The following is a 14111-nucleotide window of genomic DNA, read 5'->3' on the forward strand; positions in this document are numbered from 1 at the left end:
CATTAAGGAATTGAAACACGATCCCGAGCCTCACAAGCTTTACATATTTCAATACCATCAAAAAGAATTTTAATTTATTTTTTGCTCTCCAAGCAATTTCCAAATCGCACGCTATCGTCATCTAGTGTCGAGGATACAAACTAAAATCGTAATTCTGAATGCCTCTCTTTCTAAATATCATTCCCTCTCGCTTTAAACGTTACATCCTTATCTCACTCGTGCCCAGGGGGGCCAAGCTTCCCTTTTACGAAAGTTGAAGCAGAGTTTGTAGCGCCTCCTACCAATGCGGTGCTAACTAAACGGGAAAACTTCAGCCAAACAAAGACGGCTTGGTCCCCCTGCTCGTGCCATTTTCATTTCCTCTCTCTGTCCGGCACCATTTCGAACACGCACGTTTTGCTCGAATGTTTGGTTACTCGGCGTGGAAATCGAGGCTTCTAAAAGTTTGAGACAATCACTTATATTCACAGAGAATATGTGCAAGAAGTGCCGTTAACGATTGCTACAGATATATGTCTCTAAATACAAATCGTAAACATCCACCATGCCGACTCCCAACATTACTAAATTGTCGCAATTGTTTCAACCGGTCATGTCCACGATTCCTAACATTAAAGGAGCGAAAACTTTGTCGAAGAGTTACGACGTACGTTGACAATTAAACTGTACGTTATTGTTCTTCTGATTTCTTTTTACTCTACTTTCTGTACAAGTTTCTGTAATTCTTCATTGCAGAATTTTACCAAATACGGTTTAATCCGACCTGTTAACAATGGCATGTACGCGCTGCTGCCTCTGGGGCTGCGTGTGCTAAATAAGTTAATAAACGTTGTCGATCATGAAATGGAGAAGGTGGGAGCGCAGAAGATCCTGCTCCCGGCTCTGACGACTGCGAACCTGTGGAAGCAGACGGACAGGTTTCAGAGCAACCAAATTGAATTGTTTCAGATAAAGGACAGACACGATAAGGAATATATACTTAGCCCAGTAAGTGGCACTCGTTAAATCGCAGTATCATGTGGACGCTTTTAATGGACCTGTCTATTATGTTGTAGACATACGAAGAAACCATTTGTAGTTTACTGTCGTCCGTAGGAACTCTGTCTCCGAAGATTCTACCTTTGAAATTGTATCAAATTTCCAGTAAATGGAGAGATGAAATGAAACCGCATCTCGGGTTTCTGAGGAGTAGAGAATTTATCATGAAAGATTTGTATACGTTCGACACGACCTTAGATAATGCACGGAGAACGTACGAGGCAGTGTGCGAAGCTTATGATAATATATTTCAAAAGCTAGGGCTAGCATATACAAAAGGTAGTAATATAAAGAGCCCTGTGCGTCGACTGTCTCCCTAATGTTACTAATATTTCTAGCCGTGGGTGATACAGGGTCGATTGGCGGTTTAATGTCTCATGAATACCACTACGTGAGCGATATAGGGGAGGATAACATTTATGTATGCTCTTCTTGCCAGTATTCCGTTAACAAAGTCGTATGCAAAGAATCACACTGCCCCCAATGTGGTAATGCATTCCTCGAACAACATACCGCTGAGGTAATGGAACGAAGACATTATTATCTTATTAGCTTGGTTTCCAACGATCGTTCACCTTTAATTCTAGGTGGGACATGCGTTTCTGTTAGACACAAAATACACAAAGCCTCTAAATGCTACATACAAGCAAAACAATAATGTATCGCCGTTGGTAATGGGCTGCTTCGGACTAGGTTTAAGTCGTATCTTCACTGTTGCGGTGGAAATACTGTCGAGCAAAGACGAGCTGAGATGGCCGACGCTCTTAGCACCTTATACCGCGTGCATTGTAACGCCGAAGGTAATTTATAGCTTCTATGTAATATTTTCCATGGTCGTAACGTACTTTATGGTCCCTCATAGGCGGGCAGCAAAGAAGAATCTGCATTCCAATATGTGGACCCAGTGGTGGAGATTGTAAATCGATTAAAAGTCGATGCTGTGCTCGACGACAGAACGAAATTAACTATTGGGCAGCGCGTGTTGCAGGCTCGCTTAATCGGATATCCTTACGTTATCGTAATTGGTAAAAGGGCTTTGGAATCAACGCCTTTGTTCGAGATTCATGACATAAATAACTCGACGCGGGTTGATGTGCCTTTAGCAAGTATACACGATTATTTTGCGAACGAAAGTGTCAAGGATAAAGAAGCGCATAGTTTCAATCGTTTACAAAATGCGGTAGAGTGCGTTTAACTTAGGTTTAAAAGAGCAACGACCTCTTTGTGTATACATGCTATTTATTGTACATTACTCGAGTAAATATCACGAATCAATAGAAAAAAATATATCGCTACACCGTTAAGCTTTTCTGAATAGCTTAGTGCTCTAATCTAACTTTGACTCTGTGATACGCGTTGCAGAGCAAACCTCGTAAATTCCAGATATTTTTGAAGCTCTCTGGTTGAACATTGTACGACGTGTCCACAGCTTTCGCCCAAATTTCCGTCTCTTTCCACCTTTTATCGATCGGGAGATCCACGTTCCACAGCGTCCAACTCCAATAACGACCTTCCTTAGCATTCATGTCCTGAGCATATAGATCAGCTGTGTGCCAGGTTTTACCTTTATCATTCGTCACGTCAACACGAATGATTTTCCGACCACCACCTGACCACGCATACCCTACAAAAAAATTTCATTCAATCGTAAAAAGTGGAAGAATGAAATGTCTTCTGCGTATCTTAGAAGTAGTACCTCTCACGTCTATTCTTCCATCTTTTACTTTAACTGTCTCCAGCGGTTCTGGCCTACAAATTGCAGAAATCACAGGCATTTCCTGTATAGCAGGTGACTTCGAAAAGTCAACGTTATTCCAATCAGTGCTAGGTGAAAATCCCTTGTAATCGCCTCGTTGCCATTGCGAATGGCTTTCCTCTTTCGAGACAATTATTTTGCCTGTGGATTTTATAACGGGAGAAGAGTGATTATATTGTCCTTAGTTAGAATTATGATTATAATGCTTGTTTTTTTACCAAGCCACTTCACGTTCCTAGCACCCACTACACCAGGCACAATCACCCGAATAGGGAAGCCATGGTCTTTCGGTATCGTTTGCCCATTCATTTCATAAGCTAAAATTACATCAGCTCTGGGGTCCATAGCTTTGCTAATAGGAATGCTCGCGCCGTACGGCGTGCCAGAAGGATCTAAGTCATATCCTTCAAACTTGTTCAATTAAATTGTTTAAGTTTAAAAGAATTGCGCTCGAGTGATGCATCAGTATTGTTTATTCATATAATAATACCTGTACATGATTGTAATCCTCTTCATTGATTCCTAAGTCTTTTAGTACATCACACAACCTCGCACCGGTCCATGTAGAATTGCCAACAGCACCTACACCCCAACTAAGCCCCTTCAATTGCTTCTCCTGTAAAAAGTTAGCGACACTGTGATCATGTTGCAAACGTTGTTGATCGTGGCGATCAAAAGCAAGGGAATTTACCTCAGCCATTTCGGATCGCCTATTTCCACCGCACATTATGGCGCTTGTTATTGTATACTTTGGATATTTCTTTATATCTTCAAAACTAAGAGTCTTCTTCGTTGTTTCCTCCACGTTCAATTCTAGAGCGAAAGTTTTTAAGTCTACCTCGGGAACTGGAAGATGATTTCTCACGTAAAACAACTCTCTAAAATAATAAGTAATATTTTACAAATAATTTTCTTGTTAAAGGGGTCATTCTGGTAATCACGCCGCAAAATTCGGCAACATTCAGGTTTTTTTTTCTCAGTGAATACAATGAATAACAATGTCAAACTTTTTTTTCATTTATTAAGCTACTTATAATGTATACGGAACAATTGTTTAAATACACACAAAAGACGACGGGCGTGATTTCAGCAAAAGGCGCGATTTTTAACTCCAGATAACATTGAAAAAACACAATTAAAAGTGTATTTAAACAATTATTCCGTATACATTATAAGTAGCTTAATAAATGAAAAAAAAACGTTTGACATTGTTATTCATTGTATTCACTGAGAAAAAAAAGCCTGAATGTTGCAGAATTTTGCGGCGTGATTACCAGAATGACCCCTTAACCACAAGTTTCAGTAGTCAGTTTCTCATTGATAATATATTTACGTGGGTGTAATAAAGCTTTCGACTAATAAAGAAGGGGGTGGTTCGGCACAAAAGGGTTTGTGTGCGTTAATATTCAGAGCTTTGTGCCTACGAGGTTCTCTCGCGTAAGGGTCGCTCTCATTGCCCATGTTCGAGGCAGCATCTTCATCAGAGATATTTCCAATTCTCATCGATTCAAGCAGCTCCTGTATTTCCACTGTATTATGATTCGCGAAGATTGCCCAGAATGGTTCAATGGAGCTGCCCGCAGCCATTATTATCTTCGAGGGACCACCTGGGTGTTTCTCAATAAAGTCTGTTATATCATATACCCCCTGCTTAAAAGTCACCCAAACACGGTCTCCTTTATTATCATGCCTGCCTACTTCTTCTAAAGTATACGTCTTCAAATCAGCTCTGAACTCTCCGCACTGCAAACTTTTCTTCTGCAGTGCATGAATTCCATTGCGAAACGTGTAGAAATAATATACGCCTAATATAGACGCAGCAATCGTAACATATGCAGTGTATTTTCTGTAAGAGCCGCCTTTAAACGTATCTTCACTTTTCTGCTTCTCTCCCTGAAACGAGTATTGCCTGTCCGAGTCCACATAATATTGAACATAAATTCTCGACGCTCGCAACAGGGACCTGAAACGAATAACACTTTACTACCTGAACTTCAAAAATCGCGCATTGTTATAGAATAATGGAATTTAGAACGAGAAACATACTTGTTCCTTAGGTGGCACAGTATTCTTGAATGCAGGGCCATGGCGCCAAATTATTAAATCCAGTTTAACGATCGAAAACAGTGTAATACCGGCACGAAAGATCAAGTTTTCATAAGACCCACGTAAAACGTACGTTTGTCGAGATCCAACTGTTGGATTCCAACGGTTGAAGCTATACAGTTAAGACACCGTACGGTAATGGTTCAAGTAAGTAAACATCGTTGTCTCTTTTGGTGTTGATTTTGCAGAACTTGCACAATGTTTTTTTCGAACAGTCATGTAAGTCATGTTGTGATGAACGCGTGATATGTATCGGTATTTTCTTTGACGATGGCTTCCTGTCACTATCGTGTAATGGTGTTTTCGTAGTCCTCTCGTATCGTTATTCCTTTTCTGTTACATTCAAAAGCATTCGAATGAAAATTTCGAAGGATTAGGTGGTGACGAGTAATAGCGATTAAAAAGCAGTAGACACATCGTTCGCATAAACACGGAAATCTGTACTGCGATGTTGAGGTATTGGTTACTTTGCTAGTAAGTGGATACTTGGTACTTGTTTGCTGAAATTTAGCGAGGACTGCTGCATATTTATGTCGCAGAATTAAGTCTGCGTCATATAATCACTTCGAGTGATGAATTCTCGTTCTGTTTGATCGAAGTTGAAACTGAGTTTGGAGGTTATAGTGCTTGGTCAGAATTCACGAAGCTGTGGGAATTTCAAATGAATTTAGCGAGTAATGTTAAAGGGTTGCTGTTTAATGAAATACTTTTGCAGGTTAGGTGGCGTGAAATAAAGGATATAAAGCAATTATGACAATGGCAATGAGGAAGCGGAGCGGGTCGGGCTCCAAGCGTCAACATAAAGGGAAGCTTGTGCCAATATATGAAAGCTTCTTCAAGGGAGAAGACTTGACATTAGCTCATCCAAATTTCTGGAACGAACTGTTCCTAATTAAGCCTATGGTCAGTAAGTTGTAACGTCACTTCCATTAGATCCTGTATTTTATTTAATATCATACAAATATAAATGATACAAAATCGAAATCTTTGGAAGCTTCAACTAGTTTGCAGCACAGGTCCATACTTCATCTTTTGGGTTGTTTGGTAGAGTTCCTCGTTACTGAGCATGTTTCATCTGTCTTGCAAAAAGTTCACAACAAATGTATGTTGTTATTAATTTAAGCATCATTGTAGATTACCTTTCGCTTCTTCTTTCTCGCAAAGTCGTTGCTCATTGAGTACTCTTCGTTTCCTTGACACGTTTCATTCTCCCTCGCCTTCTTTGACTTCGCGGATGATGGATATTCCTCGGTGAGATAAGAGCTCTTCGTATCGTTGTACGAGGATGTTGGACAGTCATTTTCTTTACGTTTGCTATCGTATTGCACTGGACTTTGTTTTTGAAGAGTCGCTGTTTTAGGAGACACTTTTTCTTTCTGCCCCTGTTGCTGCGTAGACTGTTTATCCGTAACTGAATCAGATTTATGAACGAAATGGTGCAGTTATCTATTGGTTAATAATATTAAAACACTGATAAAGCGTCCGGTTCTTTTTTAATACACACCCTTCTTTGGAACAAGCTCTTCGCATTCTAATTCCTTCTGAAGACTGCCTGGCATAAATTTGCACTTGAAGTTAAACCATGCCTCGCTTGTCTGAACTCTATACTTCACGCACTTTAACTGATATATACACACTCTTCCGTAATACTTTGTCACTTCCCATGTTGGCAATGACTAAAATCAAGTACACATGAAAAGTATTACGTTGGAATGTAAAGTTACCTATGTAAGATGCTGCAGACAGCGCGAGCTTACTTGTATTACTTTAGTAACAATTTTACCAATCATGTTTGACTAATACATCCGCTAAGGAAACTATAAAGTTTTAAAATTTAAATATCACGAGCCAGCAGTAGCATTTTTCAATGCATAGAGATTTTTAAGGTAACCAAATAAAATGAGAAGTATACTTCTTGACAAGGAATTTTTGTTGTGAGTTTGTCCTGTCAAAAGAGAGAAACAAATGAGTTGTCGCACCAGATTCTACATACCCTGTGGTTAAACATCAAATATCAATTGCCTCTTCTGTTTTCGCTTGCACAGGTTCCACATATCGAGAGTGAAATATTGCACATGACCGTGGAGCAATTAAATGCGAGCAGAGAAAACTTGAACGCCTTGGTCTGCCACTGTGTGGACACGCTGGTCGATGAACACCCATTCAGAGTTGTATATGCTCTTCAAACATTGGCAGCTGTTATACAGTCAATGTACAAGAAAGCTAGCCAAGGCGACTGCGGGTTTAATTTAATAGACATTCTAGTAGGATTCGATTCCGCGGAGCAAAGAATGACAACATTAATGCAGCACTGCAATAACTTTTTAACAGGTATATCTCATTCAATTCGTTTCCGTTAAGAAATCAAAGATTCAAATATACATCCGCCGTGTGAATCTTTTGCAGTTTCTCAAAGAGTTGTTTATTAAAATTTTCCGTAATTCCAGGTGAATACCCTGATAGCTTAAAAGCTTTGTGCTTGAAATTGTTGTTAATTATTGTAACTGGCATGGACAATGTTAGTCAGAACACTTTGTTGGAATATGTTATGCTTAATAGTGTTTTTGAATCTCTGGTTCAAGTAGGTGATAAAATTCCTATCGCTATTAATACGACATTCAAGAACGTGATTCAAATTAAGCATTAATATTCTGTGTTTTCTCCGTGCAGTTACTGAGAGACACAGCGGCCAGAAGCCGCCACGGCCACGACGCGGTGTTGCTCTTAACGCTTCTAGTCAATTACAGAAAGCACGAGAGAGCGAATCCCTATATAGTGAAATTATCGATCCTGGATGACGAATTAGCTCTGAATGGATATGGCCAAGTAATATCCAGTTCGTTGATGGACTTTTGCCGGCAATTCGCACAACAAAGAGCAGGTATAAAGACACTTCTGTCGATCTTGTTAGAATCGTTGATTACGGGTGTAATAACAAAACGCCTGTTTATAGAGATACAAGCCTCCTGGCTGTCTTCCTTGACCAGTATAGTAGGAAGCATGTTCGTCGGCGAGGAGGAAGCGAAAACGCAACAAGTTCGCGCGAATAACGCGCTGTTATTGGCACTTTACGAAGCTACGCACTTGAACCGTAATTTTGTAACGACCCTGGCGTACACGCAAAGCGATACTAGCGCACCACCTTCCCCTAATAACACATTGGGACCAAACGCAGTAGCTCCTGGGGCCCAGCTACCGGACGTGATGGCTCAACCGTTCAATCTGTTGGCCACATTTTTACAATATTGGTGAGGAGCTATGTTTCCCAAATCCTATAAGCCGATATATTCCTTGTTGTAACACGTTTCTACCAGTTCAATAGTTATGCAAGTGATCAGAACGGAGGCAATAATGAATAACGTTAAGCTATGCTTCCTCATACTGAGCTGCATCGCGGAAGATCAGTATGCGAACAGTTTGATGCACGACGCGAACTTGGCGTTCAGAGTACAACTCCATCGGGTACCTATGCATCACAGGAAGATTCAAGACAAAGCAGCACCTGCGCAGCCTTTGGCAGCTACTTTACTCGGTATGCTCATCGCGCGCTCGGTGCGAGAGTAATATCGAGTGTAATCATTTTAACATCGCAGATCTGCTCGTTGAATTCATCACATCGCATATGATGAAGAAGTTCCCGCTTGAGCTCTATCACCAATGCATCGGAGTGTTGCAAAGGTTGCTCTGCTACCAGAAACGATGTCGAGTCAGGCTTGGCTACCAGTGGAGAGATCTCTGGACAGCGCTGATCAATCTGCTTAAGTTCTTAACGACGCACGAGAGTCATCTTATTAAGAAGATGAATATCTTTCCATTGGCTATTCAGGTAACTTGTTATGATACAAGTGCAAGCCAGTGTAAATAAACGAAATTCAATTAATCTTGCAGGTCGTAAACATCTTGAACCTATTTATTACGTACGGAGATACGTTCCTATCTTCCCCGAGTAGCTACGACGAATTATTCTACGAGATAATACGAATGAGGCTTATTTTTACAAATCTCAATGCAATGGGTACGTGAATGATAAGTGTGCTTATATGGTATCGTTTAAAAAAAGACAGCATACTGATCAGTAATGTAATTTGCGCGTTTAAGCACTCCGATATTCAACGAGCGAGTCCTACGAGTATAAGGAGCACGCGTTGAAATTAACGAATTCGTTGGTGAACATGAGAGACATAGTGAATCACTTCCCACCGAAGATAGCAGCGTGGCTGGCGAGCGAAAGCCTTTCCACGCCGACGGAGCAGCAGATTCTAGCGATCATAATACAGAATTATGACAGCCTTACTTTGAAACTGCAAGATAATTTAGATCAGTACGAAAGATATTCCGAGAAGCCTGATCATGTTCAATTCTTCGAAGAAATGGTACTGCTTTGTTGATTTTACGAAGGGGAGCCATTCGGAACTTCGATTTGATGGTGTGACTTATTTTGTAGGTGACTGGAGTTGTAATGGATACAAGAGGATCGATAGACTTAAACGCGTTAGACACGCAGGCCATATTACAAGAACTGTCGAACATGTCGTAACACAAGTTCAGCGCGGAGTACGAATCGGATCCTGCCCATTGCTTTGTTGTAACGATGTATTATAATGTATTTTTTTTAATACTGTTGGCATTACACGTGTTTCCTTAATATTCCAAGGAATGTAGTTCACGAAATACGAAGATATCACATCGTAGTGTGTTTGGTCGTTGCGCTATATTTCTATGAATTGTGTATACAAGTTTTAAAGAGTCATTAAAATTTAATAAGTACCCATCGTGTTATCTTTCACGCACATGGCTTATCGGAAACTATATTTCGCGATTCTTAGTTAATCGAGCAACTGTTAAAAAAATATAAAATCTATTAGCTATAAATGTACAATTACGAACACTTCTTTGAATGCTCCTTTGCGAGAATCGCAACACCTGCTTTAGATTGATTTTTCGTTCCCAGCTGATTACTGATGAAATCTCCGATTTCGACTACTTTATTTAGATCTACTCCAGTCTCCAGACCTTGTCCGTGCAAGAAATAAAGTAGATCTTCGGTAGCAACATTGCCAGATGCACCAGCTGCGTAGGGGCAGCCTCCTAATCCAGCAACAGACGAATCAAAAACCCTTACGCCGCATTCGAGGCCAGCGTAAATGTTAGTCAAAGCTTGCCCATAAGTATCGTGACAGTGAAGAGCGAATTTACTCATATCACTTGATACGTGTCTCAATTCCTGTAACACTTTCTTTATTTTGCTAGGAGATCCTACGCCAATGGTGTCTCCTAAGGAAACTTCGTAGCATCCGAGCTGTAGCATAAACGCTGTCATATTAGCTACCACCGCCGCCTTGGTTTCCCCTTCGTAGGGACAGCCAGCGATGCAAGATACATAGCCCCTGATTTTAACATCTTGCTTCCCCAGCCCTTCGACAATTGCTCTTGCATTCTCCATACTCTTCTGGATAGAACAATTGGTGTTTTTCTTCGTAAACGTCTCAGACGCTGCGCTAAAAATAGCTATCTCCGTTGCGCCTGCTTCCAATGCGTCCTCTAAACCTTTTATATTTGGTACCAATACTGGATATGCAACGTCAGGCTTCTTGTTAATCTTTCGGAAAACCTGAGCATTGTCTGCCATTTGCGGGATCCACTTCGGAGACACGAAACTGGTTACCTCTATACTCTTCAGTCCAGTTTCTGATAACTTGTTAATAAATTTGACTTTGGTTTCAGTCGGCACAATAGTCTTTTCATTTTGTAATCCGTCTCTGGCTCCAACTTCAACGACCTTTACAAAGGTACTACAAGCTCTTGCATTTTTAAAAGTATAATTACACCTACTACCAGTGGTAATGAGTCTAAACATGTTTGATATTTAACGGCAAGTTTATTTGCTAAAAAATTAGGTGCAGTTACAATGATCTTAAATACAGTAGACTTGTATCTAAACGCGACACCTTTTATACGTTAAGGATATATTACAAAAAACACTGTCATAAGTACATACATAAATATTATGGATCGAAACATTCATATAGTCAACTACCATGTTCGAAAGAGATAAGAGACGGTTCAGAGATAACATATTTCAGTAAATGAGCAAAACATTCACAACGTCAGTTCCAGATTGCGCAATCGTAGTTTCGTAAAATTAAAATGTTAAGAATAAAAAAAATTTTAAAAAATTGAAAGCGACTTTAAAAAAATAAAATTGCACTAAAAAGTAAAAAATAATTTTTTCCCTTATTTAATCTACGACTCTCATATTTTATAATTTGGCGTCTCATTATTTGCACTGTGCAAATCTGGCGCCGGCTTAAAAAATATGAGAGTCGTAGATTAAATAAGGGAAAAAATTATTTTTTACTTTTTAGTGCATTTTTATTATTTGGAAGGCGATTCTAATTTTTTTTTAAATTGTTTTTATGGTACAGACACTACTACGAGATATCTCGTAGTAGTCGTAGTTGGCTATGAACGGGTTAACAGTCACCTCCTCGCGTCATGTACCCCTGCTACCAGGAGCTCAAAAGTATCAGGCTTGTATAAGCAAAGTTAGTGGCACGCCATCTATCTCTTTCCTTGTCGCACACTTCCTCCCTCTCTGTCTAAACTGTGCCACTAACTTTAGTTATGCACTCCTGAGACATTCTCGCTCCTGGTAGCAGGGAACCATGACGCGAGGAGGTGGCGATTAGAGCGAGAGGTAATGCTAATTAGAAGGAGACAGAGATATTCGGAAGAGGAAGTTTCTTTAGTACCACCTTTGGCCACCGAGTGGCGTGGGGGTCTAACGCAACGCCATATTTAAAAGAATTTATAACCTTACATTCTTACAAGATACAGCTCGAAGGAATGCGAAGTAGACGCTTTTGTAAAAAACGATATCGTACAATTGCTGTCGCTTAATTTTTCCTAAAAAAAGGATTTATTCAAATATCTCTGTGTCTTACTACGTTTAGTTAAAGGGAAAAGGCATACGTATATATAAGTATATGCAGTAGATTGAATGAATCGCGTACGCCTCTATTCACACGCCAGTTACTCTATTAATGTTACGCATCAGAGTATATAAACAAAGTAAATGCGTAAATCTTGTTAAGGAAACATGTTCCCGGCATACGCCTACTTGTCGGCTTATGACAGGCACAAAAAGCTTATAAATGATTATCTAACGTTGTACGGAGGCTCGGTGTCATCCTTAAAGCGAGACACGTATGTTAAATCTTTTAATACATTTCTTTACGTAACAATTTCACACTGTAGCCGATAGTCGTCGATCCTTCTGTAAACTGTCCTCGATCTATGCTCCCTCGTAACGGTCCGTTCGGAGATTTGTTAAACGATAGCTTCGGGTAATGTGTAAAAGACAAGCTCCCTTAGACGTATGTTGAAAAGTAGACGAGCGAAGCGAGAATGATAACCGTGTGAACCATAAAGCGAGCAGCTCTTGATGTTTCGGACTGTGTTTCGAGGTCCCGAGACAAGACAGACTATGACGTTATTAAAGAGAACCACAGGTTCCTCTGGGAGCAGGACAACGACGCGCCAGACACGTGGGGTGGTCGATTGGCGAGAAAGTATTACGACAAGTTGTTTAAGGAATATTGCATAGCCGATTTAACGTATTACAAGCAGAACAAGGTACAGTGAGATTCTATTTAATAAGCGATGGTTCTCTGCTTAACTGATCCTGGAAACTTCTGCTACGCAGGTTGCTTTGAGATGGAGGACAGAGAGGGAAGTGGTGGTTGGCAAAGGGCAGTTCGAATGCGGGAATAAGAAGTGTAAGGAGAGAGAAGAGCTGAGATCGTGGGAAGTAAATTTCGGTTACATAGAGCATCGGGAGAAGAAGAATGCTCTTGTGAAGTTAAGTACGTAATTGGCTTCTCTTTTTATGTTCGTAAGCGCCCTGTACATTTTTATTGACGAAGCACTTTTCAAGGGTTGTGCCCCGAGTGTTCGCTGAAATTAAATCATGGGTCGCAAAAGCGCGAAGTGAAGAGGCAGAAACCATTGAAGAGATTGGGAACGAACTCCGAAGCGCATAATATGCCCAGCACGTCCACGGTGAGCGTTAAGATCGAAGAGAGCGAAGTTCCGAGTAATGCGAAAGAGCCTGTCGAGCAAACGGATAAAGACGAGTCGACAATTTGGAAAGAAAAGCCAGCAGACGGTTTAGAAAAGACGAGGGAGGAGGAGTTTGAAGAGTACCTGGCAGATCTGCTAATGTAAGAAAACCATGTTCTTTTATTTAACAGAGAATCTTTTATTAACGACGCAGTTGAGGTACATACCAGTTTCTATACGTAAAGCCAGTCGGGATTAAATAAACACAGCGATCGCGATCATTATACTTTTATTTTGATTGATACATGATTCAAATTCTACCGTTACATTGTATGGTAACAAGGCTTAGCGTATATATTTTTCATTTTTATACATGAAATAACTCTTGTTCGTTTACGCTCGTGTATGCAACGCAAAAGAAAAACGTTTCACGGTATGAAAAAACCTAGCACCAACCAGTGTACATATACATAAGTAAATATATATTGTATAATAAATAAATACAACTATTTACTTATTTTATTGCAGTCGAGAATTTTCAACAACCTTTGTAATATATATATATATTGGTAAAAATAAATAGTTACTAGTTTGTCTACTCACGACATGCAATCAATTTAACGCGCAACTTTTAATTTCTCTCGTTATTATCGTGTTTTACGCTCGACAAGGTTAAAGGATAATACGTTTCTGTAACAGCTCTTAGTTAAAAATCCTATAAATGATAGAAAAGATATACCGCAAGCTTTAAAGATGTTGCTATTCGAACTCTTGAAAAAGCAAGGTGTTTTCTAATCGGTATTTACAAAATTTGGTATTGTCTCATTTGCTGCGAGATGATACTTATTAAAAGATCTTCTAACCCAGGGTTGACTAACTGGTGGTGGCTTGCGGGTAGGGAATTCAATCCTGGGATCGTAATCCCGGGATACAGGCTGTTTTTTGGATTCCATTTTTATATTTTTCAGTTGTTCATAAAGTATTTTACGTTTTTAAAAATTCTCGAAATTCTCCGGATAAGTTATAACTTGATATATCAAATCCCGGGAGTTTTAGAATCCAAAAAACAGCCGGGATCCCGGGATTACGACCCTGGGATTGGATTCCCTATTTGCGGGCCACCGAGGGTACCTCCGCCTTGCTGTCACGC

At 40.0% G+C, this 14111-nt stretch overlaps 6 protein-coding genes across 10 annotated transcripts; 3 read left to right on the forward strand and 3 right to left on the reverse strand.

Moving 5' to 3' along the window:
• Positions 1-335: 335 nt before the first annotated feature.
• On the forward strand, positions 336-2323 carry Prors-m (prolyl-tRNA synthetase 2-like protein, mitochondrial). Its single transcript, XM_076821477.1, has 6 exons — positions 336-646; positions 736-987; positions 1056-1317; positions 1377-1558; positions 1626-1838; positions 1901-2323. Exons 1-6 carry the CDS (start codon positions 545-547, stop codon positions 2231-2233), a joined length of 1344 nt encoding a protein of 447 aa, XP_076677592.1. The 5' UTR covers positions 336-544; the 3' UTR covers positions 2234-2323.
• On the reverse strand, positions 2260-5015 carry Shop (sulfite oxidase). The gene is made up of 7 exons (XM_076821476.1): positions 4841-5015; positions 4128-4757; positions 3486-3672; positions 3285-3410; positions 3013-3205; positions 2735-2935; positions 2260-2662 (listed from the first exon to the last, which is right to left on the reverse strand). Exons 1-7 carry the CDS (start codon positions 4879-4881, stop codon positions 2358-2360), a joined length of 1683 nt encoding a protein of 560 aa, XP_076677591.1. The 5' UTR covers positions 4882-5015; the 3' UTR covers positions 2260-2357.
• LOC143373857 (armadillo-like helical domain-containing protein 3) lies at positions 4911-9667 on the forward strand. 3 transcript variants are annotated; one of them, XM_076821475.1, is made up of 11 exons: positions 4911-5047; positions 5616-5803; positions 6946-7231; positions 7348-7481; positions 7571-7781; positions 7854-8148; positions 8215-8432; positions 8494-8726; positions 8789-8915; positions 8999-9273; positions 9345-9667. In XM_076821475.1, the coding sequence occupies exons 2-11, from the start codon at positions 5651-5653 to the stop codon at positions 9435-9437; spliced, it is 2025 nt and encodes a 674-aa protein (XP_076677590.1). In that variant the 5' UTR covers positions 4911-5047; positions 5616-5650; the 3' UTR covers positions 9438-9667. The 3 variants fall into 3 exon arrangements, with proteins under 3 accessions (XP_076677590.1, XP_076677588.1, XP_076677589.1); XM_076821473.1 differs by lacking the exon at positions 4911-5047 and adding an exon at positions 5120-5374; XM_076821474.1 differs by lacking the exon at positions 4911-5047 and adding an exon at positions 5120-5356.
• On the reverse strand, positions 5159-7030 carry LOC143373863 (uncharacterized). 3 transcript variants are annotated; one of them, XM_076821481.1, is made up of 4 exons: positions 6894-7030; positions 6405-6576; positions 6040-6311; positions 5159-5979 (listed from the first exon to the last, which is right to left on the reverse strand). In XM_076821481.1, exons 1-4 carry the CDS (start codon positions 6906-6908, stop codon positions 5926-5928), a joined length of 513 nt encoding a protein of 170 aa, XP_076677596.1. In that variant the 5' UTR covers positions 6909-7030; the 3' UTR covers positions 5159-5925. The 3 variants fall into 3 exon arrangements, with proteins under 3 accessions (XP_076677596.1, XP_076677597.1, XP_076677595.1); XM_076821482.1 differs by having other exon boundaries at positions 5159-5975; positions 6658-6951; XM_076821480.1 differs by having other exon boundaries at positions 6658-6951.
• On the reverse strand, positions 9590-11036 carry Hmgcl (hydroxymethylglutaryl-CoA lyase). Its single transcript, XM_076821479.1, has one exon. It carries the CDS (start codon positions 10755-10757, stop codon positions 9780-9782), a length of 978 nt encoding a protein of 325 aa, XP_076677594.1. The 5' UTR covers positions 10758-11036; the 3' UTR covers positions 9590-9779.
• A 668-nt stretch (positions 11037-11704) lies between these two features.
• Positions 11705-13527, forward strand: LOC143374213 (protein FRA10AC1 homolog). The gene is made up of 4 exons (XM_076822158.1): positions 11705-12106; positions 12367-12535; positions 12606-12765; positions 12837-13527. Exons 1-4 carry the CDS (start codon positions 12000-12002, stop codon positions 13124-13126), a joined length of 726 nt encoding a protein of 241 aa, XP_076678273.1. The 5' UTR covers positions 11705-11999; the 3' UTR covers positions 13127-13527.
• Positions 13528-14111: the final 584 nt, after the last annotated feature.

The sequence above is a fragment of the Andrena cerasifolii genome, chromosome 10 (genome assembly GCF_050908995.1).
Source record: "Andrena cerasifolii isolate SP2316 chromosome 10, iyAndCera1_principal, whole genome shotgun sequence".
Classification (NCBI taxonomy): domain Eukaryota; kingdom Metazoa; phylum Arthropoda; class Insecta; order Hymenoptera; family Andrenidae; genus Andrena; species Andrena cerasifolii.